At 42.8% G+C, this 27632-nt stretch overlaps 1 protein-coding gene across 2 annotated transcripts in view; it reads right to left on the bottom strand.

Annotated features, from left to right (window-relative positions):
- The window catches only part of LOC110498034 (protein arginine N-methyltransferase 8-B), a 44325-nt gene extending 36665 nt beyond the window's left edge, over nt 1–7660 (bottom strand). For both annotated transcript variants that reach the window (XM_036957441.1, XM_036957448.1), the window contains exon 1: nt 6864–7660. In XM_036957441.1, coding sequence (XP_036813336.1) covers nt 6864–6932 — 69 coding nt within the window. In that variant the 5' untranslated portion in view covers nt 6933–7660. The remainder of the gene's footprint in view (nt 1–6863) is intronic.
- Between the last annotated feature and the right edge of the window lie 19972 nt (nt 7661–27632).

Genomic DNA, 27632 nt, shown 5'->3' with positions numbered 1-27632 from the left:
GAAAAAGGTAATTCCACTAAGCACAGACACTCAGAATGCAAGAGCGGAATGATGGGTCCTTTGTGTGCAAGGGGAACGTGCAATCTGATGTTTTTTAACCCTCAAGTTCAGTCCTTGGTGTCTGGAGAACAACCACAGTAGACAAATACATCAGAATTCTGTACAGTACAAATGAAAAACAAGCTGAAACAGAAATAGGTGCATGGCAGATTATGCTGCTCTTCATCAGAATAGACATGACAAACTCCCATAAATTAATGACTAAATATTGCAGTTTTAAAGCTAAATTCCTGCAATTCTACACTTTCTGCCATGGATCAGAGAGAAAATTGTGCTGTTTTATAGCTCATCTCAAGCTATTGTTTACATTTTGCCATGAGGCTGAGGGAAAATGTTACAGTTTTAAAGATAATTTCCTCCTATTTTGCCATGAAGTACAGATCATTTTAAAGTGTTAAAGCCCATTTACTGCAATTGTACACATTTTGCTATCACATGCTATCTGTGGGGTCGGGGGTCCCGGGTCCCGGGTCCCGGTTCGCGTGCCCTGTGTGCCGTTCTGTATTCTGGCCCTGGTCAGGGGAGTCTATCACTTTCAGAAGTCAAGAAAACCACTGTGGATCTGGGCTCCTGCCACCACGGCACTCAAACACTTCACATCCAACTAGGCTCATTCCATTACTTCAGGGGAGGGCTACACTGCCCTCAGATAATGGTCTTAGTCCGCTTACTACACTCTACCTTAGTAATGAGAATCGACAGGATGAGGGGTTTGACAATGTTTTTCCCCTGTATTATCCGAGTCTGAAAGAACTTTGTGGATGAATAATTTACAGAAGACCTTTTGAAAAACAGAGTGCCAGTCTGCCTCTTGTATGTGCCAATATGTCAGCAGAGAGAAGTAGTTTTTGAATGATTGGAAGCAGCAGCACCCAATGCTATCTGGGATTCTTGGGACATCCCTACGGTGGAACATTTTTGGGAAACTTTCTGTGGAAATCAACAGGAATATATGGGAATTAACGGGAACATATGGGAATTAACGAAAATATATGCAAATTAAGATTAATACCATTTAAATTTAGATGTTTTTCGCATTGGATATAAAGTATTCGGCCCCCTTGAACTTTGCGACCTTTTGCCACATTTCAGGCTTCAAACATAAAGATATAAAACTGTATTTTTTTGTGAAGAATCAACAACAAGTGGGACACAATCATGAAGTGGAACAACATTTATTGGATATTTCTACTTTTTTAACAAATCAAAAACTGAAAAATTGGTCGTGCAAAATTATTCAGCCCTTTTACTTTCAGTGCAGAAAACTCTCTCCAGAAGTTCAGTGAGGATCTCTGAATGATCCAATGTTGACCTAAATGACTAATGATGATAAATACAATCCACCTGTGTGTAATCAAGTCTCCGTATAAATGCACCTGCACTGTGATAGTCTCAGAGGTCCGTTAAAAGCGCAGAGAGCATCATGAAGAACAAGGAACACACCAGGCAGGTCCGAGATACTGTTGTGAAGAAGTTTAAAGCCGGATTTGGATACAAAAAGATTTCCCAACCTTTAAACATCCCAAGGAGCACTGTGCAAGCGATAATATTGAAATGGAAGAAGTATCAGACCACTGCAAATCTACCAAGACCTGGCCGTCCCTCTAAACTTTCAGCTCATACAAGGAGAAGACTAATCAGAGATGCAGCCAAGAGGCCCATGATCACTCTGGATGAACTGCAGAGATCTACAGCTGAGGTGGGAGACTCTGTCCATAGGACAACAATAAGTTGTATATTGCACAAATCTGGCCTTTATGGAAGAGTCGCAAGAAGAAAGCCATTTCTTAAAGATATCCATAAAAAGTGTCGTTTAAAGTTTGCCACAAGCCACCTGGGAGACACACCAAACATGTGGAAGAAGGTGCTCTGGTCAGATTAAAACAAAATTGAACTTTTTGGCAACAATGCAAGACGTTATGTTTGGCGTAAAAGCAACACAGCTCATCACCCTGAACACACCATCCCCACTGTCAAACATGGTGGTGGCAGCATCATGGTTTGGGCCTGCTTTTCTTCAGCAGGGACAGGGAAGATGGTTAAAATTGATGGGAAGATGGATGGAGCCAAATACAGGACCATTCTGGAAGAAAACCTGATGGAGTCTGCAAAAGACCTGAGACTGGGATGGAGATTTGTCTTCCAACAAGACAATGATCCAAAACATAAAGCAAAATCTACAATGGAATGGTTCAAAAATAAACATATCCAGGTGTTAGAATGGCCAAGTCAAAGTCCAGACCTGAATCCAATCGAGAATCTGTGGAAAGAACTGAAAACTGCTGTTCACAAATGCTCTCCATCCAACCTCACTGAGCTCGAGCTGTTTTGCAAGGAGGAATGGGAAAAAATTTCAGTCTCTCGATGTGCAAAACTAATAGAGACATACCCCAAGCGACTTACAGCTGTAATCGCAGCAAAAGGTGGCGCTACAAAGTATTAACTTAAGGGGGCTGAATAATTTTGCACGCCCAATTTTTCAGTTTTTGATTTGTTAAAAAAGTTTGAAATATCCAATAAATGTCGTTCCACTTCATGATTGTGTCCCACTAGTTGTTGATTCTTCACAAAAAAATACAGTTTTATATCTTTATGTTTGAAGCCTGAAATGTGGCAAAAGGTCGCAAATGTCAAGGGGGCCGAATACTTTCACAATGCACTGTATTTACCATATTATATGGAGACAGAAACATAAACCTTTGACCTTATCATAAGTATGACAATTGCAAATGATTAAATAAAAAAATAAAATGTTACTTACGAATTGAACTTTAATTAAATGAGTCTTCACATGGGATGATTTCACTGAACAACAAAAGAAAGAATATTGAATGATCCCCAATGATCCATCGCATCTCCCAAAAACATTTTCTACATACATCAGTAAAATCATAGTCTAGAAACTAAAGCTTTCATTGTCTTCCTCTCAGGCTCCCATGTCTTCTCCCTGGACCTCCTCAATGTCCACCTCTTGAACATCAGACTCTGAGGCCTATTCTTCACTGTCACTTTCCAACCTTATTGAGGATGGCTTGTTGTCAGGCTCAAAAAGCCTCAAATTTGCTCAGATGGCCACCAATTTTTCAACCCTTGTATTGGTCAGCCTGTTGCGTGCCTTGATGTGTGTGTCCCCAAACAAGGACCAGTTGCGCTCTGAGGCGGCTGATGTTGGTGGGATTTGGAGGATGGAGGCAACAGGGGAAAGAGCCTCAGATCCACAAAGTTCCTTCCACCAGGTGGCTGATGAGATATGTTGCTTGGAAGTGTACTTCGCCAGACTGCCAAGAACCTTGCCCTCATCCAGGCCAAGGTGGCGAGACACAGTAGTGATGACACCACAGGCCTTGTTGATCTCTGCACCACACAGGATGCTCTTGCCTGTATACTTGGGGTTCACCATGTACGCTGCGGCGTGTATGGGCTTCAGGCAGAAGTCTTCTGGCTTTTTTATGTATTTCAGAACTGCAGTTTCCTCTGCTTGGAGCAACAGTGAAGTGGGCAGGGCAGTACGGATTTCTTCTCTTAAAGCAGAGTCTGACCATCAGACAGGATGGCATTGTCTCCCTCAATCCGTGCAATGGCTACTGCCATAGGTTTCAGGAGTTTCAGACTGCTTACCACTCTTTCCCAAAATACATCATCCAGGAGGATCCTCTTGATGGGGCAGTCCATATCGGCAGACTGTGATACGGTCATTTCTTGGAGAGACTCCTTCCCCTCCAGGAGACTGTCAAACATGATAACACCACCCCAACGGGTGTTGGACAGCTTCAATGTGATGCTCTTATTCTTCTCTCTTTGCTTGGTGCTGCTGTAACTTGATGAACCTTCACATACCTAACCATTCCTTGGCTCTCGTAGAGTGTATCCATTGTTTTCAGTGCCATGATGTCCTTGAGGAGCAGATTCAATGCATGAGCAGCACAGTCATATGGGTGTGATGTGAGGGTAGACCAAGCAGCCTTCATGTTCGCAACATTGTCTGTCACCAGTGCAAATACATTCTGTGGTCCAAGGTCATTGATGACTTCCTTCAGCTCATCTGCAATGTAGACCCCAGCATGTCTGTTGTCCCTTGTGTCTGTGCTCTTGTAGAATACTGGTTGAGGGGTGGAGATTATGTCGTTAATTATTCCTTGGCCATGAACATTCAACCACCCATCAGAGATGATTGCAATACAGTCTGCTTTCTCTATTATTTGCTTGACCTTCACTTGAACTCTGCTGACCTCCGCATCCAGCAAATTAGTAGATAAAGCATGTCTGGTTGGAGGGGTGTATGCTAGGCGAAGAACATTCAGAAATCTCTTCCAATACACATTGCCTGTGAGCATCAGAGGTGAACCAGCATACACTGCTCGAGCAAGACATTCATCAGCATTTCTCTGACTACGTTCCACGATTGAGTCAAAAAAACTTCTGATTCCAGGAGGACCATGAGCTGTTGCTATCAATAAGGTGTCTGATTAATCATTTTCACCTTGAGTAGAAGTAGAGGGACTTTTGTCAGAGGTTGCTTGTTGTGAGCGCTGAGGGAACTTCATGCACTTGGCCAAATGATTCTGCATCTTTGTTGCATTCTTCACAAATTATTTGGCACAGTATTTGCAAATGTACAATGCTTTCCATCTACATTAGTTGCAGTGAAATATCTCCACACATCAGGTTGTGCCCATGGCATTTTCCTAGAAGGATTAGAAAAAATGAGTAAAAAAATAAATACAATTCCATGTACAGATAAATAGTTAAGCAGTCAGATTAAACAACTCCTTTGTAAGATACATGTTTTAAAATTAAACATGTATGGAAACAGGTGAATTAACACTCCTCAGTTAGCAGGCTCAAGCAAGCTAAAACCCACATTGTAGCAAAAAAACTAACTAGCAGAACTTCCTAACAAGTTAGAAATGATTTAAACACACTTTGCTGTAGGCTACTACTTACTAGTTAACAAAAAAAAGTCATGCATGTCACATAAAATATATTCACCACATCCAGTATTGTAATCAAAACTTACCAGAAAGCATGTAGTCCTTGGCTCAGACAGTTTAGTAGTGTGGGCTCAATAGCATCTCATTAGTGTGCAAGATCTTGAGAATCAGCTGTACATGTGATGGAAGAGTGCACTGCACATGTGATGGAAGAATGCACTGTGCACGCAGAGGGTTGCAATTCCATTGAATTGGGGATAGTTTAACAAAAATATGCCACAAAACCTAGAATTGTCTTGTGTATCCCACAAAAAAAGGTTCACTGTTATAAGCTAACTTTTTTGATGAATTTAAGCAAAATTCCCTAAATTCCCGGGCTTAACTTCCATGGAAAATGTCCAGAAAATGTTCAACCCTTTGTTAACTCTTGATATCCCTAAATATCCCTAAACCCTGCCCCAGTAGTGGAAAAGTACCTAATTGTCATACTTGAGTAAAAGTAAAGATTCCTTAATAGAAAATGACTCAAGTAAAAGTCACCCAGTAAAATACTACTCGAGTAAAAGTCTAAAAGTATTTGGTTTGAAAAAAGTAAATGTAATTGATAAAATATACTTAAGTATCAAAAGTAAAATAATAAATGCTCTAAAGTTCCTTATTTTAAGCTAATATTTTTAATTCAGAGATAGCTAGGGGCACACTCCAAAACTCAGAAATAATTTACAAACGAAGCATTTTGCATTTTGTGAGTCCGTCAGATCACAGGCAGTAATCCGGGATGACCAGGGATGTTCTCTTGATTAGTGAGTGAATTTGACCATTTTCCTGTCCTGCTAAGCATTAAAAATGTAAGGAGTACTTCTGGATGTCAGGGAAAATGTATGTAGTAAAAAGCACATTTTATTTAGGAATGTAGTGAAGTAAAAGTAGTCAGAAATATAAATAGTTAAGTACAAATACCACAAAAAACGACTTAAGTAGTACTTTAAAGTTTTTTTACACCACTGCCCTTAACCATTTTAAATTTCAACTTCATGGGGGCTGGGATGTTCCTGAATAGCATGGACCCTGCTCATACTTCTAAATTGAAACTGATTTATAGGCTGTCATATTATGCTGAGCAGATTATTTTATGCTATGCATACAAATATGAGTTATGGACTTCCCAATACCCTATCCAACATTTAATAGAAATATATGCATTTTCCAAACACACTCAGCTAGCTACTGGTGATAAACACACATTACTGATTAAACTAAGGGACCTCTCACTCGTCTGAACGGGATTTTGGCCAGTCAGATTCCTGCTCAAATCTGTTTAAACACTCGCCTAACAATCTAACAACAAACTAAAAACATATGTTGGTTATAACACTCGTTTTTAGTCGACAATTCGGCACATGGTCCAGCAATGCAGCTACAGGACAAGGGAAGACGCACGAGCTCAAATCTTCGCGCCCTAAATCACATCGCTCTGAATCTTTACCTGTGACGGAGTGCGACATTTCTCAGAATAAGAGACAAACAAATAGTTGGTGGCAGACACACGAGTAGGCTATCATTATGATAGCTAGGCTACCATGAAACAGGGTGTCACAATACTCAATTTATGCTCAGAGAACAATTTGAAGTCACTATTTTATGCTTTGATTAAAATTATATGCCATGAGTGGAGCGTCACCGAAGGGCATTTGGTGCACAAGAGTGGACCCGATGAGTACTAGAAAATACATCTCAGAGGTACCAGCCTACTCTGGATGGGTTTTGCATCCTCGAAATGATAATCAAACCTGACAGCTCATTGCACTAGCCTATTCAACACTCATATATTTAGTGTAGCCTACATTAATTTATCGTAACTTGCACACCTACCTCAGTGCTCTCGGACTCCGCCATTTTTCTCCTGAGGAGCATACAGCGGGAGGAGTGTTTCATTCCCATAAGAGCCACAGAGATGGTGTCTCGATATGGATAAAAATAGGATGAAATTGCATATATTTAAGGATTTAGTCGGAGTTCTGTTTGTCAAAAATGTTCCACATCATGACATTTTACAAAATGGCTCTTACAATTCAAAGATGAAAAGAGTACATAAAGTCCCACAAGAATAGCAACCCGTTTTAGCAGATAAACGTGTTCTGGAATCCAGAGTGCAAAAGTTACCTATCTCACATGTGCTTTCTAGGAGAGCATAAAGCAACCACTCTTCACTTTGCAACCTTTGGGCAAAAGGAATCCATTAAACGGCATTCCATATTCTCCAGCGGTGTACACTGCTCCAGAGCAGGTGCGACGCACACTAGCAGAAATGTTCCCATCAGATTTATGAACACAATTGGTTTCTAAAAATATAATCCAACGTCCCTATTGCTGTGATGTCTTGATCAGGCCTCATAGATGTTCATGTCAGCTCATTTTCCACGAAACTATTGCAAGCATTGCCTATTGCCTATTTAACTAAGCCTATTAATAGCGCAGTTGTCCTCTAATGAGCCCATTTCAGCGCAGGCAGCTCCAAAACGTAGAAGAGCTCACGCTTTGCTTGATCTAATTGCCACTTTGTCGAATTGCAAAGCAGCTTATTATATAAAGTTCAACTTTACTCTGGTTGAATGCGATGATAAGACAGGAAGCAAGTCTTGATGCTTGGAAGACATGGCACCACCACCTCACCGTGCGCGTGTGACATCAGTCCATTCTGCTTGATTGTCCACCTATTCCTATATTCAGTGAGACGATAGGAATAGGGGTCTAGTCAGTGAATTTATGCTGCTCCAAAGCCCCAAAATATATTTACAAAAATATTTATACATTTTTCTTAAATCACAAAAGTAGTGCAGTGGTTCTTTAATATTCCTGTATTAGCAGAAAAAATATTTGTAAATATTTTCAAATTGCCATCGATAAAATGCAATTGTGTTCGTTGTCCTTAGTTTATGCCTGCCCATACCATAATCCCACTGCCACATTGGGCATTCTGTTCACAACATTGACATAAGCAAACTGCTCGCCCACATGACACCATATACACTGTCTGCCATCTGCCCAGTACAGTTGAAACCGGGATTCATCCATGAAGAGCACACTTCTCCAGCGTGCCAGTGGCCATCAAAGGTAAGCATTTGTCAACTGAAGTCGGTGACTACGCCGACTGCAGTCAGGTCAAGACCCTGAAGATGATGACAAGCACGCAGATGAGCTTCCCTGAGAAGGTTTCTGACACTTTGTGCAGAAATTCTTTGGTTGTCCAATCCCACAGTTTCATTAGCTGTCCGGGTGGCTGGTCTCAGACAATCCCGCAGGTGAAGAAGCCGACTGTGAAGGTCCTGGACTGGCGAGGTTACACGTGGTCTGCGGTTGTGAGGCCAGTTAGACGTACTGCCAAATTCTCTAAAAGAACATTGGTAGAAAAATGAACATTCAATTCTCTGGCAACAGCTCTGGTGGACATTCCTGCAGTCAGCATTCCAATTGCATGCTCCCTCAAAACTTGAGACATATGTGGCATTGTGTTGTGTTGACAAAACGGCACATTTTAGTGTCCTATTAATGTCCCCAGCACAAGGTGCACCTGTGTAATGATCATGCTGTTTAATCCGCTTCTTGATATGCCACATGTATGGATTATCTTGACAAAGGAGAAATCCTCACTAACAGAGATGTTAACAAATTTGTGCACAATATTTGAGAGAAATAAGCTTTTTGTGGGTTTGGAACATTTTTTATTTCAGCTCATGAATCATGGGACCAACACTTTACACATTGAGTTAATATTTTTGTTCAATGTAAATACAAGGTACTGTTGTTGGGCTAAGTAAGGGATGACATAGAGCTTGCCATCTAATTTTATTTAGCTACCGGTACTTATCTATTCTATTTCTTTGCATGTAGCCTATATATTGTTGTGCTGCTGAGTGCAATTTGACTGAGTGAAAGCTGTGTTTATCATCAGGCAATACCTACTTCCTCTGCCACCCACACCACTCATTGCATTATTCACGGCAGAGGGCAACCACTCACCAGACACACTGCTCAGCAGCTCCAGTGAAGCCCATGCTATACAGTACATCCCATCCACTCTCCACAGCCCCTGCACATCATGCATGGAGCTGAGAAATTGCGTACCAAAGCCTGCACAAACACCATGACTCCCAGATACTGTAAACAACGCATACACGCATGCAAAAAAACACACACACGCATGCAATGACACATGCACAAGCACATACACACACACTTGAGGCCCTTGACAAATGTTTGGCTATGGAACAGATTGGAGGGGACAGATTGTGTTTGAATGGTGACCAGCCCTTTGGCTTAAGTCTTAGAATTATCACTTTAAGTGTTATTGCTCCTCAGATCAGATGTTATGCAGTGTCTTGTCTCGATCTGTCTCTTTATTTCTGTCTGAACATAGTGCAAAGGCAGAGGACGGGCAGTCTCATTGTGTCAGCTATCAGCTATCACTGTTCTCCCCATAAGAGTCTCTGTAAAAAGTGATGCACTGAAATTGCTTCAATTTCCTCTTCAGCTTTCTGCTGATCTATATACCGCCTTTTCATCAGCAAACGACTGCTACCGAAAATGTCCTATCATCTATTGTCTAACAATAGAGCAACGTAACAAGGAATGACAATAGCAAAATACAATGAGTTACAACTCAATTAGCCTCTTTTTAACTGATGCTGCTCAGAGCTATCTATTGACTGCTGTTATCTCTCAGTTACCTCTGCATGATGTTCTGATTGGAGGAGTTTTCCCTCCCATTTAACAGGTGAACTTTTTAACTGGTCTGGTAGAATTTAGAGCACCTCCACATAAAATGTACAATGCCCTATAGATATTTCCAAAATATTCAAAATGTGCATTTTAGTCCCAGAACATTGCTCTCTCACAGGAGGGAGTGGGAATACAAGTATAGAGAGTACAGCAGGATGATATTTCTGTCGGTGGTTTGAATAATGTGAGCAGTGCATCTCACCTCTCCAAGAACTAATATAGATCCTATTACATTCTAATTCCTTATTATATGCAAGAACTGATATGTGTTGAGAATTCTGATTCATTCGGGGACAAAATGGCTTCAGTGCATCACCATGTTGCAGTAGTAGGTGGTGGATAAGGTGAAAATGTAATGCTTCTCACAATGTCATGCTCACTAACATCTTGTGCAAAGCTCAATGCTCGCAATCAACAATTATTATTTTCAGAATGATCTAGACAAAACCAGTTGGTGTACAATCATTGATTGCCCCTTACATACCTTGTGTATGCAAACAGCATGCCTACAGTATAGCATGACATCTATGGGCTTTGAGTGAACAAATATTGAAAAGAGGATGAAAATATAATCCTCCCCCTCTCAGAACTTGCTCTTTTTCTTTTTTTCTCTCCCACTCTTTCTCTCTCTCTGTCGCTCTTTACCTGCTCCTGTCTTCCCCTGTTTGGCTGGCTTTGTCTACTCTGTTTGAACAGAGGGAATTGTGAGTGAGTTCATTCCAGCACCCCGCAGAGAGAGAACTGAGCTCAGTGAACTAACTTACACAGTACTTCTTTGGTCTGGCTTCAAGGCTATACATTTTTTATGTCTGATACGTAATCTAATTTGTAGTTTGCTTGATAAGTTATTTTGATAAGATGCTCTGATCTTAACAAGGAGTTGATCATAGAGTTTGTGTATAGTTCGATTTGTAACTTTTTCACACATGCTTTACAGTTGTCTCAGTCTGCAGGGATTTGAGGTGAATATGCCATAGCATAGATATCCCACACCCAATGCACTTTCTTCTATCAACACTGAACAAAAATATAAACGCAATATGCAACAATTTCAAAGATTTTACTGAGTTACATATAAGGAAATCAGTCAACTGAAATCAATTCATTAGGCCCTAATCTATGGGTTTCAAATGACTGGAAATACAGATGTGTGGGTCACAGATACCTTTAAAAAAGGTAGGGGTGTGGATCAGAAAACCAGTCAGTATCTGGTATGATCACTATTTACCTCATGCAGCGTGAAACATCCCGTCGCGTAGAGTTGATCAGGCTGTTGATTGTGACCTGTGGAATGTTGTCCCACTCCTCTTAAATGGCTGTGCGAAGTTGCTGGATATTTGCTGGAACTGGAACACGCTGTCATACACGTCGATCCAAAGCCTCCCTAACATGCTCAATGGGTGACATGTCTGGTGAGTATGCAGGCCATGGAAGAACTGGGACATTTTCAGGTTCCAGGAATTGTGTACAGATCCTTGCAACATGGGGCTATGCATTATCATGCTGAAACATGAGGAGAAGGCAGCGGATGAATGGCACAACAATGGACCCCACGATCTCGTCACGGTATCTCTAGGCATTCAAATTGCCATCGATAAAATGCAATTGTGTTTGTTTTACATAGCTAATGCCTGCCCATACCATAACCCCACCACCACCATGGGTCACTCTATTCACAATGTTGACATCGCAAACCACTCACCCACACAACGCCATACACGCTGTCTGCCTTCTGCCCTGTACAGTTGAAACTGGGATTCATCTGTGAAGAGCACACTTCTCCAGTATGCCATTGGCCATCGATGGTGAGCATTTGCCCACTGAAGTCGGTTATGACGCCGAACTGCAGTCAGGTCAAGACCCTGGTGAGGACGATGAGTACGTGGATGAGCTTACCTGAGACGGTTTGTGCAGAAATTCTTTGGTTGTGCAAACCCACAGTTTCATCAGCTGTCCGGGATACGCACACAAAGCTTATTTCTCTCAAATTTTGTGAGCAAATTTGTTAACATTCCTGAGGAGTATTTCTGTCTGCAATAAAGCCCTTTTGTGGGGAAAAACTAATTCTTATTGGCTGAGCCTGGCACCCCAGTGGGTGGGCCCATGCCCTCCCTGCCCAACCATGGCTGCACCCCTGCTCAGTCATGTGAAATCCATAGCTTAGGGCCTAACTTATTTATTTAAATCGACTGATTTCCTTATATGAACTGTAACCCAGTAAAATCTTAGAAATTGTTGCATGTTACGCTTATATTTTTTGCACTACATTTACATTACAATTTAGCCATTCAGCAGACGTTCTCATTCAGAGCGACCCACAGCTATTGCATTCATCTTAAAGTAGCCAGGCGAGACAACCACATATTACAGTTGTACCCCATCCACGTATCACATACATCATACAATACATAATGCATAAACATTTCTTTGTCTATCTTCATAGTCTCCATCGTTGTCACGGCCGTTAAAAGAAGAGGACCAAGGTGCAGCAACAAACACTACAAAACAAACCGTCAAACTAAAGGCTATGCACCATAAACAAAGTCACGATAGACAGATAGATAGCTGTCCCTGATTGAGAACCCTACCCGGCCAAAACAGAAATACAAATAATAGAATATAGAATACCCACCCCACCTCACACCCTGACCAAACCAAAATAGAGACATAAACAGCATCTCTAAGGTCAGGGCGTGACAGTACCCCCCTCCAAAGGTGCAGACTCCGGCCACAAAACCTAAACCTATAGGGGAGGGTCTGGGTGGGCATCTATCCGCGGTGGAGGCTCAGGTGCGGGACGCTGACCCCGCTCCACCACTGGCTCACCCCACTTTGGTGGCACCTCTGGTGCAGGGACCATTGTCGCCAACCCCGGACTGGGGACCCTCATCGCCGACCCCGGACTGGGGACCCTCGTCGCCGGCCCCGGACTGGGCACCCTCGTTGCGGGCCCCGGACTGGGCACCCTCGTTGCGGGCCCCGGACTGGGCACCCTCGTTGCGGGCCCCGGACTGGGCACCCTCGCTGCGGAACCCCGGACTGGGCACCCTCGCTGCGGGCCCTGGACTGGAGGCCGTCGTTGGAGGCTTCGTGCCATGAATCCTCACTGGAGGCTTCGTGCCATGAATCCTCACTGGAGGCTTCGTGCCATGAATCCTCACTGGAGGCTTCGTGCCATGAATCCTCACTGGAGGCTTCGTGCCATGGATCATCACTGGAGACTTCTTGCCATGGATCACCACTGGAGGCTTCGTGCCATGGATCACCACTGGAGGCTTCGTGCCATGAATCATCACTGGAGGCTTCTTGCCATGGATCATCACTGGAGGCTTCTTGCCATGGATCATCACTGGAGGCTTCGTGCCATGGATCATCAATGGAGGCTTCGTGCCATGGATCATCACTCGATGCTTCGTGCCATGGATCACCACTGGAGGCTTCGGACCATGGATCATCACTGGAGGCTTCTTGCCATGGATCACTGGAGTAGAGGGACACACAGGAGGCCTGGCTCTGGGAGCAGGCAACGGACTCACCAGGCTGGGGAGGCTTAGTTCTTGGCAGAGGCACTGGAAACACAGGGCCGTGGAGGTGCACTGGCGGCCTCGAGCACAGAGCTGGCACAACCAGTTCTGACTGGATGCCCACTTCCACCCGGCAAATGCGGGACGCTGGCACAGAGCACACCATCCTGTGAATGCTCACTCGAGACACCGTGCGCATCACCCCATAGCACGGTGCTTGACCAGTCACATGCTCGCCACGGTAAGCACGGGGAGTTGGCTCAGGTCTGAATTCTGACTCTGCCACACTCCCCATGCCCCCCCCCAAAAAAAACATTTGGGGAGTGGCCTCCCGGTCTTTAGTGCCAGCCGTGACCCTGTGTAAACCTGGGCCCTCTTTCTCGCTGCCTCCAACTTCCTCTCTGCTTCCAGCTGCTCCCACAGCAGGCGATCCTTTCCCGCCAGGATCTCCTCCCATGTACAGGATCCTTTGCCATTTAGGATGTCCTCCCATGTCCAGTCCTCCTGAACACGCTGCTCCTACTTACCACGCTGCTTGGTCCGTTTGTGGTGGGAGGTTCTGTCACGGCCGTTAAAAGAAGAGGACCAAGGTGCAGCGTGATGAGCGTACATATTATTTTATTTTGAAAAGATGCCGAACAAAACAATAAACACTACAAAAAAAAACGTCAAACTAAAGGCTATGCACCATAAACAAAGTCAACTTCCCACAAAGACAGGTGGAAAAGGGCTCCCTAAGTATGGTTCTCAATCAGAGACAACGATAGACAGCTGTCCCTGATTGAGAACCATACCCGGCCAAAACATAGAAATACAAATAATGGATAATAGAATACCCACCCCAACTCATACCCTGACCAAACCAAAATAGAGACATAAACAGGATCTCTAAGGTCAGGGCGTGACAGGGTGTTCTACTATGTGTTTTTTAAAATCTGGTTTTGTTGCTAGCTTGAGCTACCAGGAGTGGCAGAGAGTTCCATTTAGTAATAGCTCTATTTAATACTGTGTTTCCCAGCCTCTGTTCTGGACCTGGGGACTGTGAAGAGACATCTGGTTGCATGTCTTTTCTCATACCGATGAGTGTCCGTACTGTGTGCCAACTGCTTGAACAGACAGTTCGGTACCTTCAACACCTCACACAAAGACCAATAATGATGTAGTCAATCTCTCCTCAACTTTGAGACAGGAGTGATTGACATGCATGTCATTGACATTCGCCCTCTGTGTACATACGTGCTGCTCTGTTTTGGACCAACTGCAATTTGTCTATGTCCTTCTTTGCTGTACCTGATCACACAACTGGACAGAAGTCCAGGTGTGACAAAACTAAGGCCTGTAGGACCTGTCTGGTTGACTGAGATATCAAGAAAGCAGAGAAACACCTTATCATTGACAGACCTCTTCCCATTTTAGTAACCATTGAGTCTATATGTTTTGACCATGATAGGTTGCTGACTAGGTCGACAACCAGCAGTTTAGTCTCCTCAACTTGCTCAGTAGCCACATTATTCAATAATAGATCCAGATGAGGTTTAGGGTTTAGCGAGCGATTTGTCCCAAAAATTATGCTTTTAGTTTGAGAAATTTAGCACCAGCCTATTGCTGGCTACCCATTCTAAAACTGACTGGAGCTCTATGTTAAGGGTGTCAGTTATTTATTTTACTGTTGCAGCCAACGTGTATACTGTTGAGTTATGTACATGAACACACAGCCTTTATTCAAGGTCAGTGGAAGGTTATTAGTAAACATAGAAAACAATATTTGTCCAAGCCGGCTTCCCTGAGGTACACCACACTTGTGTTTGCATTAGAGAAGCTTCCATTAAAGAAAACTCTCTGTGTTCTATTGGATACGTAACGGTCCATCCATGATAAGGTAGAGGATGTTAATTCATAACACCATTTTTTTAAGCAAAATGTTGACTGATAGAAGAAAGTACTCGGCTTCTATTTCATAGACATAGATTTGTGTGGTTTGTACCTAGCACCCTTCTTTCTAAGTTGCATCATCTACCCATTCGCCATTCAGCATACTGCACAAAGCTACCCTCTCTCCTATCTGAATTCCAACAACTTCCTGCCACACGTAGCTAAGCGTATTTTTTTCTCCCAAGAGAGGTTAACTGAAATCACGGCCCTTTTCTGCTACCGGAGTATGCCAGCCTACATAAATAAAATCAAATTTAATTTGTCACATACACATGGTTAGCAGATGTTAATGCGAGTGTAGCGAAATGCTTGTGCTTCTAGTTCCGACAATACAGTAATAACCAACAAGTAATCTAACTAACAATTCCAAAACGACTGTCTTGTACACAGTGTAAGGGGATAAAGAATATGTACATAAGGATATATGAATGAGTGATGGTACAGAGCAGCATAGGCAAGATACAGTAGATGGTATCGAGTACAGTATATACATATGAGATGAGTATGTAAACAAAGTGGCATAGTTAAAGTGGCTAGTGACACATGTATTACATAAGGATACAGTCGATGATATAGAGTACAGTATATACGTATGCATATGAGATGAATAATGTAGGGTAAGTAACATTATATAAGGTAGCATTGTTTAAAGTGGCTAGTGATGTATTTACATCATTTCCCATCAATTCCCATTATTAAAGTGGCTGGAGTTGAGTCCCTCTGTCAGCAGGCAAAACAGAGCTCAGTAGTAGCCAGATTAGCGTAATATAACAGGATAATGAGCAATGTATTAGCTTATGCTTTATTCTCCCACTCACTCACTCACTCACTCACTCACTCACTCACTCACTCACTCACCACACACATATATACATACACACTCTGCTGACAAACAGATACAGTAGGCGTTGCCATCTGGTACCAAGCAACTGTTGGCATGGAACCTAAAATGACTTCACTTGTGACTTTCTCACTCACTCCTGCGATAGGTTTGTGTTCCCCTTGTTATTCTACACATCAATCAGGAGGCATTCATTTACAATTGACAGAATATAGTGGTCATCAACCGGAAAGAGAAACAGCTGGCTTATTCTTTTCATGATTCATTTGTTGAGACACATGGGCATCGAAACTGGTTCGAATTATAGCCAGCAACTGCCTGGAAAGGAAGGGTACGATTTTCGGGAAAGCTGAGGTTCTGGATAGGGAAGCTATCCTGACCTGTCAATGGAATTAAGCAGTTATAATGGAGTGCAGTGGAGAAAATAGGTCTTTGATGTTGGTTCCATCTGATCTGGATAGTGTACGACTGTTTAATGTTAAATAGCATTTCCATTTACTGATGTCTGTGGGCGCTCTTAGGGTTGGCCTGAGTTAGTAATGCCAAAATTAAGTAGAGGGAAGGGAAAAAGCTGCATTGCTCATTTTGTCAGACTGAAGCGAACAGTGTTCTGATAATACTGTACAGTGTAAATCCCAATGAAAGATTTAACCTTCATACAGTAATAATAAGCCTTTTGTGTGTTTGTCAGCCATCTCAGGTGTGAAATTACACCAAAGATGGTGGATAATTGAAGATAATTCATCCAGGCTGTTTACCATTTAATTTTTTTTACATTTCCTGTCTACTTAAGGGGGTGGCTCTCCCATAGACACCAATGTGATAGCAGCTGGGTCTGGTCTACTTAGTTCATTGACTTCGATTGAAACAAAACAAATTAGGGAGTGGGATGTCTCACTTCCTCTTCCGTCTCCGATTGCACCTCTTCACCTATGATATGCCAACATTAGCTACACCATGGTGTCATGTCATTGTGGTTAGGCTTGGCTTACTCCGTTGCCCAAAAATATATATACTGTTTTGTCTTAGAACAGTCTTGTAGTAAAGTGATATGGTTATGTCTTTTATTGTGACATTATGTTATCTCCAGTTAAATTCCTAGACTTTCTATGAAACAATATAACCATAACCCCAGATGAGGAGACCTACATACAAAAAAAGCCTGCAGACTCCCCTTCATGGAGCACCTGCCAGCACGACATTTTACATTTCTGTCATTTAGCAGATGCTCTTATCCAGAGTAACTTAGCAAGTGCATACATTTTCATACTGGTGCCCAATGGGAATTGAACCCACAACCCTGGCATTGCAAGTGCCATGCTCTACCAACTGACCCATACGGAACTAAACTAGCCACACTAGCCTCCAAGCCCTCTGCGGTACCTCCTGATAACTTTCCTCATAGACACCCTATTGGCCTAACTTGTCTATTATACAGGTCAGGGTTGCTAACTAGGACAATATTGTGGCGAGTACATAGAGAATGATAGAATGATAGCCTCTTGTGGCCAAAAGACTGTTTTAGCATGGGCAGCGCCCTTGAGGACTTCCAACCATGCTTCCTCCATTTTAAAGTAGTCAACTGGGTGGGGATTCCTATGGGTTGTAGCCATATGGTTCTGCCCATGCTGTCACAGATGCTATAATGGTAGAGATATAAGATGAGTCCTCTATCTACCAAAAGTTTAGTTTACGATGCTCACACAAGGTTTTGGGACTTTCTGGTTTTATCCGTGTGGTGATTTGTTGTTGTTGAATGGAGCGATGTGTTCTCCAGTGAGTCTGTAGCAAACTAAGACTGGATTAAGCTGTCATTCAGTCCCACTGGAAGACAGCTGAGGAGATGATTGACAAATCAAAGTGATTGTCTGGAAATCTCATTAGGCTCATTGTGTGTTGTGGATACATGGACGTTTTTAATTACGAGTCTGTTTTTAGCTGCAATGGTTGCCCACAGGCATGGACTAGCTTTGGCGTCCGTCCAATATCTGTAATTAGAGCTAATGATAAAGGGTGTGTGTTTTGCCATTGAAATTAGTCAACGTGATGTTTGCTTTCACAGCAACGGATGTTGTCCTTGCCTTAAAAACCCATGTCATTGCATACTATGAAAATACTTTGGGTTTTATCTCCTGTTGATGTAAAGATAGTCTGGTTTCTCTGGGAACACTAATTGAAAAGGCTAATTAATAGTGTCCTCCTAAGCTCACAGAATGAGGCCCATATGTGTGGAGTGAGGCTGTCGTTGCTGATATAAATAACACGCTCCGAAAGAATGGCCAGACCATCCATAGCACAATCTAATCAAATCAAATTTGATTGGTCGCATATACAGTTGAAGTTGGAAGTTTACATACACCTTAGCCAAATACATTTAAACTCAGTTTTTCACAATTCCTGACATTTAATCCTAGTAAAAAGGCCCTGTCTTGGGTCAGTTTATTTTAAAAACGTGAAACGTCAGAATAGTAGTAGAGAGAATGATTTATTTCAGCCTTTATTTATTTCATCACATTCCCAGTGGGTCTGAAGTTTACATACACTCAATTAGTATTTGGTAGCATTGCCTTTAAATTGTTTAACTTGGGTCACACATTTCGGGTAGCCTTCCTCAAGCTTCCCACAATAAGTTGGGTGAATTTTGGCCAATTCCTCCTGACAGAGCTGGTGTAACTGAGTCAGGTTTGTAGGCCTATTTGCTCCCACACGCTTTTTCAGTTCTGCCCACAAATTTTCTATAGGATTGACGTCAGGGCTTTGTGATGGCCACTCCAATACATTGACTTTGTTGTCCTTAAGCCATTTTGCCACAACTTTGGAAGTATGCTTGGGGTCATTGTCTATTTGGAAGACACATTTGCAACCAAGCTTTAAAACTCCTTGACTGATGTCTTGAGATGTTGCTTCAATATTTCCGCATAAATTTCCTTCCTCATGATGCCATCTATATTGTGAAGTGCACCAGTCCTTCTTGCAGCAAAGCACCCCACAACATAATGCTGACACCCCCATGATTCACGGGTGGGATGGTGTTCTTCGGCTTGCAAGCCTACCCCTTATTCCTCCAAACATATCGATGGTCATTATGGCCAAACAGTTCTATTTTTGTTTCATCAGACCAGAGGACATTTCTCCCAAAAGTTCGATCTTTATCCCCCATGTGCAATTGCAAACTGTAGTCTGTTTTTTTTTTTTGCGGTTTGTAGCAGTGGCTTCTTCCTTGCTGAGCGGCCGTTCAGGTTATGTCGATATAGGACTCGTTTTACTGTGGATATAGATACTTTTGTACCTGTTTCCTCCAGCATCTTCACAAGGTTTTTTGCTGTTGTTCTGGGATTTTTTTGCACTTTTCGCACCAAAGTATGTTCATCTCTAGAAGACAAAACGCGTCTCCTTCCTGAGCGGTATGACAGCTGCGTGGTCCCATGGTGTTTATACATGCGTACTATTGTTTGTACAGATGAACGTGGTACCTTCATGCGTTTGGAAATTGCTCCCAATGATGAACCAGACTTATGGAGGTCCACAATTCATTTTCTGAGGTCTTGGCTGATTTCTTTTGATTTTCACATGATGTCAAGCAAAGAGGCACTGAGTTTGAAGGTAGGCCTTGAAATACATCCACAGGTACACCTTCAATTGACTCAAATGCTTCTAAGTCATGACATAATTTTCTGAAATTTTCCAAGCTGTTTAAAGGCAAAGTCAACTTAGTGTATGTAAACTTCTGACCCACTGGAATTGTGATACAGTGAATTATAAGTGAAATAATCTGTCTGTAAACAATTGTTGGAAAAATTAGATGTCCTAACCGACTTGCCAAAACTATAGTTTGTTAACAAGAAATTTGTGGAGTGGTTGAAAATCAAGTTTTAATGACTCCAACCTAAGTGTATGTAAACTTCCAACTTCAACTGTACATATTTTGCAGATATTATCGCGGGTGTAGTGAAAAGCTTATGTTCCTAGCTCGAACAGCGCAGTAATACTTAACAAAACAAAACTATACACTCAAACCCCCAAAATAAAAAAAGGAGTTAATTAAGAAATATATAAATATTTAAACATGCAATATCAGAGTCTGCAGTATAAATATACACTGAACAAAAATATAAAATCAACATGCAACAATTTCAAAGATTAGAGTAGAGTTGAGTTACATTTCATATAAGAAAATCAGTCAATAGAAATAAATTCATTAGGCGCTAATCTATGGACTTCATATGACTGGGAATCAGTGGCGGTAGGTGCTGTTTAAGATGAGGGATATATATGTTTTTTCATGAACATGGCCTTATTTCTATTACAGCATATTTGATGACTGTCATTCATATTCCATTCACCCAGCTCAATGTAGCATATCGATAGGTTTAGGCTACTACATGATACTCCAATTTTCCCTGTACCCATCATGAGGTTGCTACAACCTAGGTAATGAATTAAAGTTTACAATGTAGGTGCACAGGTGAAGACAATTTTGAGTAATCAAGGTGACAGACAGTCATACTTGCAATACCGCATTGCACTCTCTTGCCTGCATCTAGCTGATCTAGGGTGTAATTACTAGTCCAACAGTTGCAAACGAGAGTTTCTATGGGACAAATTCAGTTATGTTTATCCCCATTTCGTTCCGTTTGCTTCCGTTTAAAAAATGTTTTAACAGAATCAGCGCAATGAATACACCACTGATCACATGCGAACACAATTCACTTTCATAGCAGCCACATACAAACAGCTCATTGAATATATAATTATTTCTTGCATCTATCTACATGCTCTCCTACTCTCACCCTTTCCCTTCGCTTGTGGACTTCAGTGCCCAACACATCAGCTGACTGTGACTAGGTGAAAAAACCTTTCTAAGCCAAACCTTCATTCATATCATAGCCACTAACCGCTACACACAGCCTACATCGTTGTCAAGTCAGAGTCAATATAGCTACAATAACTAATGCATTATTAAACCTGCTATAATCATGCAGTACAGTGTACAGTCAGTCAGCAGCAAGCAGTTTAGCAGTTTCACCGACGGGCCCCGTGGCAATAAATTCATAAAACCAAAAGCTTACCTTGACTTAGAAGAGTTCCAGTGTTGGATAGCCCAAGCCAGCTAGCTAACATAGCATCCCTCTCTGTTTGAGCCGGGTGTTTGAGTAGGCTAAACTACAGTGCCTTGCGAAAGTATTCGGCCCCCTTGAACTTTGCGACCTTTTGCCACATTTCAGGCTTCAAACATAAAGATATAAAACTGTATTTTTTTGTGAAGAATCAACAACAAGTGGGACACAATCATGAAGTGGAACGACATTTATTGGATATTTCAAACTTTTTTAACAAATCAAAAACTGAAAAATTGGGCGTGCAAAATTATTCAGCCCCTTTACTTTCAGTGCAGCAAACTCTCTCCAGAAGTTCAGTTAGGATCTCTGAATGATCCAATGTTGACCTAAACGACTAATGATGATAAATACAATCCACCTGTGTGTAATCAAGTCTCCGTATAAATGCACCTGCACTGTGATAGTCTCAGAGGTCCGTTAAAAGCGCAGAGAGAATCATGAAGAACAAGGAACACACCAGGCAGGTCCGAGATACTGTTGTGAAGAAGTTTAAAGCCGGATTTGGATACAAAAAGATTTCCCAAGCTTTAAACATCCCAAGGAGCCCAAGTACCTTGAATAAATACACAAGCACACAATGACTGGATTTGGGAGAAGGAGAAATGGGGAAGGCTTGGGCGAGTTGCTGTGGGGCGTGCAGTGCTGTTGACCGGGGTAGGGGTAGCCAGGTGGAAAGCATGGCCAGCCGTAGAAAAATACTTATTGAAATTGTCAATTATAGTGGATTTATCAGTGGTGACAGTGTTTCCTATCTTCAGTGCAGTGGGCAGCTGGGAGGAGGTGTTCCTATTCTCCATGGACTTTACAGTGTCCCACAACTTTGTGTTGCAGGAAGCAAATTTCTGCTTGAAAAAGCTAGCCTTGGCTTTTCTAACTGCCTGTGTATAATGGTTTCTAGCTTCCCTGAAAAGCTGCATATCACGGGGGCTGTTCGACGCTAATGCAGAAAGCCATAGGATGTTTTTGTGTTGGTTAAGGGCAGTCAGGTCTGGGGAGAACCAAGGGCTATATCTGTTCCTGGTTCTACATTTCTTGAATGGGGCATGCTTATTTAAGATGGTTATGAAGGCATTTAAAAAAAATAACCAGGCATCCTCTACTGACGGGATGAGATCAATATCCTTCCAGGATACCCCGGCCAGGTCGATTAGAAAGGCCTGCTCGCTGAAGTGTTTCAGGGAGCGTTTGACAGTGATGAGTGGAGGTCGTTTGACCCCTGACCCATTACTGATGCAGGCAATGAGGCAGTGATCGCTGAGATCTTGTTTAAAGACAGCAGAGGTGTATTTAGAGCGCAAGTTGGTTAGGATGATATCTATGAGGGTGCCTATGTTTACGGCTTTGGGGTGGTACCTGGTAGGTTCATTGATAATTTGTGTGAGATTGAGGGCATCAAGCTTAGATTGTAGGATGGCTGGGGTGTTAAGCATGTTCCAGTTTAGGTCGCCTAACAGCACGAGCTCTGAAGATAGATGGGGGGGCAATCAGTTCACATATGGTGTCCAGAGCACAGCTGGGGGCAGAGTGTGGTCTATAGCAAGCAGCAACGGTGAGAGACTTGTTTTTAGAGAGGTGGATTTTTAAAAGTATAAGTTCAAATTGTTTGGGTACAGACCTGGATAGTAGGACAGAACTCTGCAGGCTATCTTTGCAGTAGATTGCAACACCGCCCCCTTTGGCAGTTCTATCTTGTCTGAAAATGTTGTAGTTTGGGATGAAAATTTCAGAATTTTTGGTGGTCTTCCTGAGCCAGGATTCAGACACAGCTAGAACATCCAGGTTGGCAGAGTGTGCTAAAGCAGTGAATAAAACAAACTTAGGGAGGAGGCTTCTAATGTCAACATGTATGAAACCAAGGCTATTACGGTTACAGAAGTCTTTCAAAAGAGATCGCCTGGGGAATAGGAGTGGAGCTAGGCACTGCAGGGCCTGGATTCACCTCTACATCGCCAGAGGAAAAGAGGAGGAGTAGGATAAGGGTACGGCTAAAAGCAATGGGAATTGGTCGTCGAGAACGCCTGAGCAACAGTACCGGAGGGATCCATGACAATTGTGTTGTGTGACAGAACTACACATTTAGAATGGCCCTTTATTGTCCCCAGTACAAGGTACACTTGCGTAATAATCATGCTGTTTAATCAGTTTATTGATATGCCACGCCTGCCAGGTGGATGGCAAAGGAGAAAATTGAAAATTGAGGATGGATTAACAACATTGTAGTTACTCCACAATACTAACCTAATTACAGGGTAGAAAGAAAGAAGACTGCACAGAATAAAAATATTTCAAAACATGCATCCTGTTTGCAAAAAGGCACTAAAGTAAAACTGACAAAGCTCTTAGAGATTTACACAGAAAGACACACCGCTGTAATTGCTGCCAAAGGTGATGCTAACATGTATTGACTCAGGGGTGTGAATACTTATGTAAATGAGATATTTCTGTATTTCATTTTCAATAAATTTGCTTAATGTTTTCACTTTGTTATTATGGGGTATTGTGTGTAGATGGGTGAAGAGGAAAATTAAATTAATCCATTTTGAGTTCAGGCTGTAACACAAAATGTGTAATAAGTCAAGGGGTACGGATACTTTCTGAAGGCACTGTACGTAGGGCAGCAGTCTCTAAGGTGCAGGGTTGAATACTGGGTGGTAGCCGGCTAGTAACAATGAATATGTTTACATGTACAGTAAAAATTCGATACTGATTATGGCAGTAGGCAGATTAAGCAATAGTCACGTAAACACCTTACTCTTCTTATCTTAAACGGTTCAAAATCAAAGTAAGCATATGCCAATTAAAACACCTGGTTTTCGGGGGAATCTTTCAAATGATTAGGACATGTAAACACCTTAAACGGCATTCCAGCGGTGTATTTGATCATGTGCTAGCACCAGCCGAGTGAGCCTCCCTCTTTAGGGTGAGTGAAGTGAGCGAGCTGACCACATCACCCTCTGGAGAGCCCTGTGATTGCAGACAGTGCAGTTGCCTTAGAAGGCGGTGATATAGCCCGACAGGATGCTCTCAATGGTGCACCAGTAAAAGTTTGTGAAGGACCTAGGGGCCAAGATTAATTTCTTCTGCCTCCTGAGGTTGAAGAGGTGCCTTTGTGCCTTCTTCACCACTCTGTCTGTGTAGATGGACCATTTCAGTTTGTCAGTGATGTGCACGCAGAGGAACTTGCAGCTTTTCATCCTTTCCCTGTCGATGTGGATGGGGGCGTACTCCCTCTGCTGTCTCCTGAAGTCCACGATCAGCTCCATCTGTAATTTTCATGGCACCACTTCGCCAGGGCCCTCACCTCCTCCCTGTAGGCTGTCTCAGTGTTGTTGGTAATCAGGCCGACCACTGCTGTGTTGTCTGATAACTTGATGATTGAGTTGGAGAAGTGAGTGGCCACACAGTAATGGGTGAACAGGATCAATGTAACAGAGATGTTGTTGCCTACCTTCACCGCCTAGGGTCATTCAGGAAGTCCAGGACCCAGTTGCACAGGGCAGGGTTCAGGAACAATGGTGGACATCTTGAAGCAAGTGAGGACACAGACTGGGATAGGAATAAATTGAATATGTCCGTAAACACTCCAGCCAACTGGTCTGCACATGCTCTGAGGACGCGACAAGGGATGCGTCTGGGCCGGCAGCCTTGTGAGGGTTATCACGCTTAAATGTCTTACTCGCTTACTTGCTGCTGGTAATTCCCTGATCCACCTCTACGCAGACGACACCATTCTGTATACTTCTGGCCCTTCTTTGGACACTGTGTTAACTAACCTCCAGACAAGCTTCAATGCCATACAACTCTCCTTCCGTGGCCTCCAACTGCTCTTAAATGCAAGTAAAACTAAATGCATGCTCTTCAACCGATCGCTGCCCGCACCTGCCCACCCATCCAGCATCACTACTCTGGTTGGTTCTGACTTAGAATAGTATGCCTGTAAAGCATCTCCAATCCAAAATTGAATCTAGAATCGGCTTCCTATTTTGCAACAAAGCATCCTTCACTCATGCTGCCAAACAAACCCTCGTAAAACTGACCATCTTACTGATCCTCGACTTCGGCGATGTCATTCACAAAATAGCCTCCAACACTCTACTCAACAAATTGGATGCAGTCTATCACAGTGCCATCCATTTTGTCACCAAAGTCCCATGTACGACCCACCACTGCGACCTGTACACTCTCGTTGACTGGCCCTCAGTTCATACTTGTCGCCAAACCCACTGGCTCCAGGTCATCTACAAGTCTCTGCTAGGTAAAGCCCTTCCTTATCTTAGCTCACTGGTCACCATAGCAGCACCCACCTATAGCACCCGTACCTGCTCCAGCAGGTATATCTCAGTGGTCACCCCCAAAGCCAATTCTTCCTTTGGCCACCTTTCTTTCCAGTCTGGAACAAACTGAATACATCTCTGAAGCTGGAACACTCATATCCCCCTCACTAGCTTTAAGAACCAGCTGTCAGAGCAGCTCACAGATCACTGCACCTGTACATAGCCTATCTGTAAATAGCCCATCCAACTTCCTCATCCCCATACTGTATTTATTTATTTTTGCTCCTTTGCACCTCAGTATCTCTACTTGTACATTAATCTTCTGCACATCCACCATTCCAGTGTTTAATTGCTATATTGCAATTACTTCGCCACCATGGCCTATTATTGCCTTACCTCCATTATCCTACCTCATTTGCACATACTGCATATAGACTTTTTCTACTGTATTATTGACTGTATGTTTGTTTATTCCATCTGTAACTCTGTGTTGTCGTATGTGTCGAACTGTTTTGCTTTATCTTGGCCAGGTCGAACTTGTTCTCAACTAGCCTACCTGGTTAAATAAAAGGTGAAATATATATAGATATTTTTAAACACTCACACCGGCTGAGGAGAACGAGAGCTCACAGTCCTCGTGAGCGGCGGTGGCCCGCATCGTCGGCACTGTGCTTTCCCTGAAGTAGGCAAAGAAGGTTATCTTGTCCGGGAGCAAATCAGCCCATGGCTGAATCTAGTTGCCTACCCCTGCCATATAGTCATGGAAACACTTGCACACATACATTCACAGAAACACACGTGGATGTGCACACACACACACAGAGCTGCAGTCAGCCAACGACCACTTTTTACAAGGGCTACACTGCCTGAGTTAAGTTGCCTGTCAGCTAAAGCACCAATGACACACATACTAATTGCTTATCCTACAGGAATCAGGAATGACTGTGCACCCCAGAATAGACACATACACTTCCTAAACCAAACCTGATTTCCTGCTGTGATTGACGGGCGTGTTCATCACTGGTGCTCCTGTCACACTGCCTCCATGCTGGCTGGGGGTGTTGGGGAGAGGCTAACACTTTATTTGGATAGTTCACCTGTAGATGCTTTACAGATTACTGTATATACAGACTATCAGTAACATTTCAGCTGACAATCTACTAACCCTAACCCTAACCCTAGCTCTAACCCTAACCTTAACCCCTTATCCTAACCCTTATACTAAACCTAACCCTAACTGTAACCTTAGCAAGCAGTTGCTTATCAACAGATAGTTTGTTGATAGCCAAATAAAGTGTGAGCAGGGAGAGTCCAGGTAGCCCACTGTGCTCAGGTTAATAAGGGCTTCTATGCTTTTAGATTAGGATAAACGGTAAACCAGGGTTGGGTGACATTGCACACAACCAAGCCACTATGTTTCCCCCTTGCTGGATACTGCAGAGCTGGTTGTGGTTTAAGTTCAGCTAAGGATGGAGGATGAGGTTACAGCCCTGCAGTGGGAAGAGGCAGGTGTTGGCTGGAGTCCTAACAGTGATCGGGTCTGGTTGTGGCAGTGCATGTGACATTGGGAGGGAGGATTCTGGGATTATGTTCTCTGACAGGCTGTTATTAAGGGTGAGGTGGTGGGGAGAATCTACAGATGCTGTTCTGGAATCTCTACTGACATTCCATCAACGGCGTCACATAGGTTCTGTCTTATCCAGTCAGAACTATGATGATCAACAATCACTGTAGGAGAGTTCCCACTGCGCACAGACCTCGATTCAACGTCTATTCAATGTAATTCAGTAGAAATTCCGTAGAAACAATGTTTATTCAGCCAGTGTGTGCCCAGTGGGTTATTTACAATGATGTCCTCCATAATGTCCTCCTTCGTAATGTAAAATCACTACTGGTGTAATTACTTATATTCAATCAGATGATTATGTTATATGGATCAGGCTATACATGTGCCACAGGGGAGAGAGAGAAGGTTAAAGTCAGTGCTTCCAGTGTAATTCTTCAGCACTCCCTCTCTCCCTATCCATATTTCATGACCCAGATGCATGCATGGAAATGGGATGCTGTAGTTGAACAAACCTGAGCATAAACCCACTGGCTCCTTTAATGCTACAGTTTACAGAGGAGCTGAGCTGAGTTGTATTAATAATACAGATATTTCCATAGGGACA

Source organism: Oncorhynchus mykiss, chromosome 2 (assembly GCF_013265735.2).
Source record: "Oncorhynchus mykiss isolate Arlee chromosome 2, USDA_OmykA_1.1, whole genome shotgun sequence".
Classification (NCBI taxonomy): domain Eukaryota; kingdom Metazoa; phylum Chordata; class Actinopteri; order Salmoniformes; family Salmonidae; genus Oncorhynchus; species Oncorhynchus mykiss.
The sequence above is the reverse complement of the archived record's forward strand: the minus strand, read 5'-3'. Positions and strand labels throughout refer to the sequence as shown.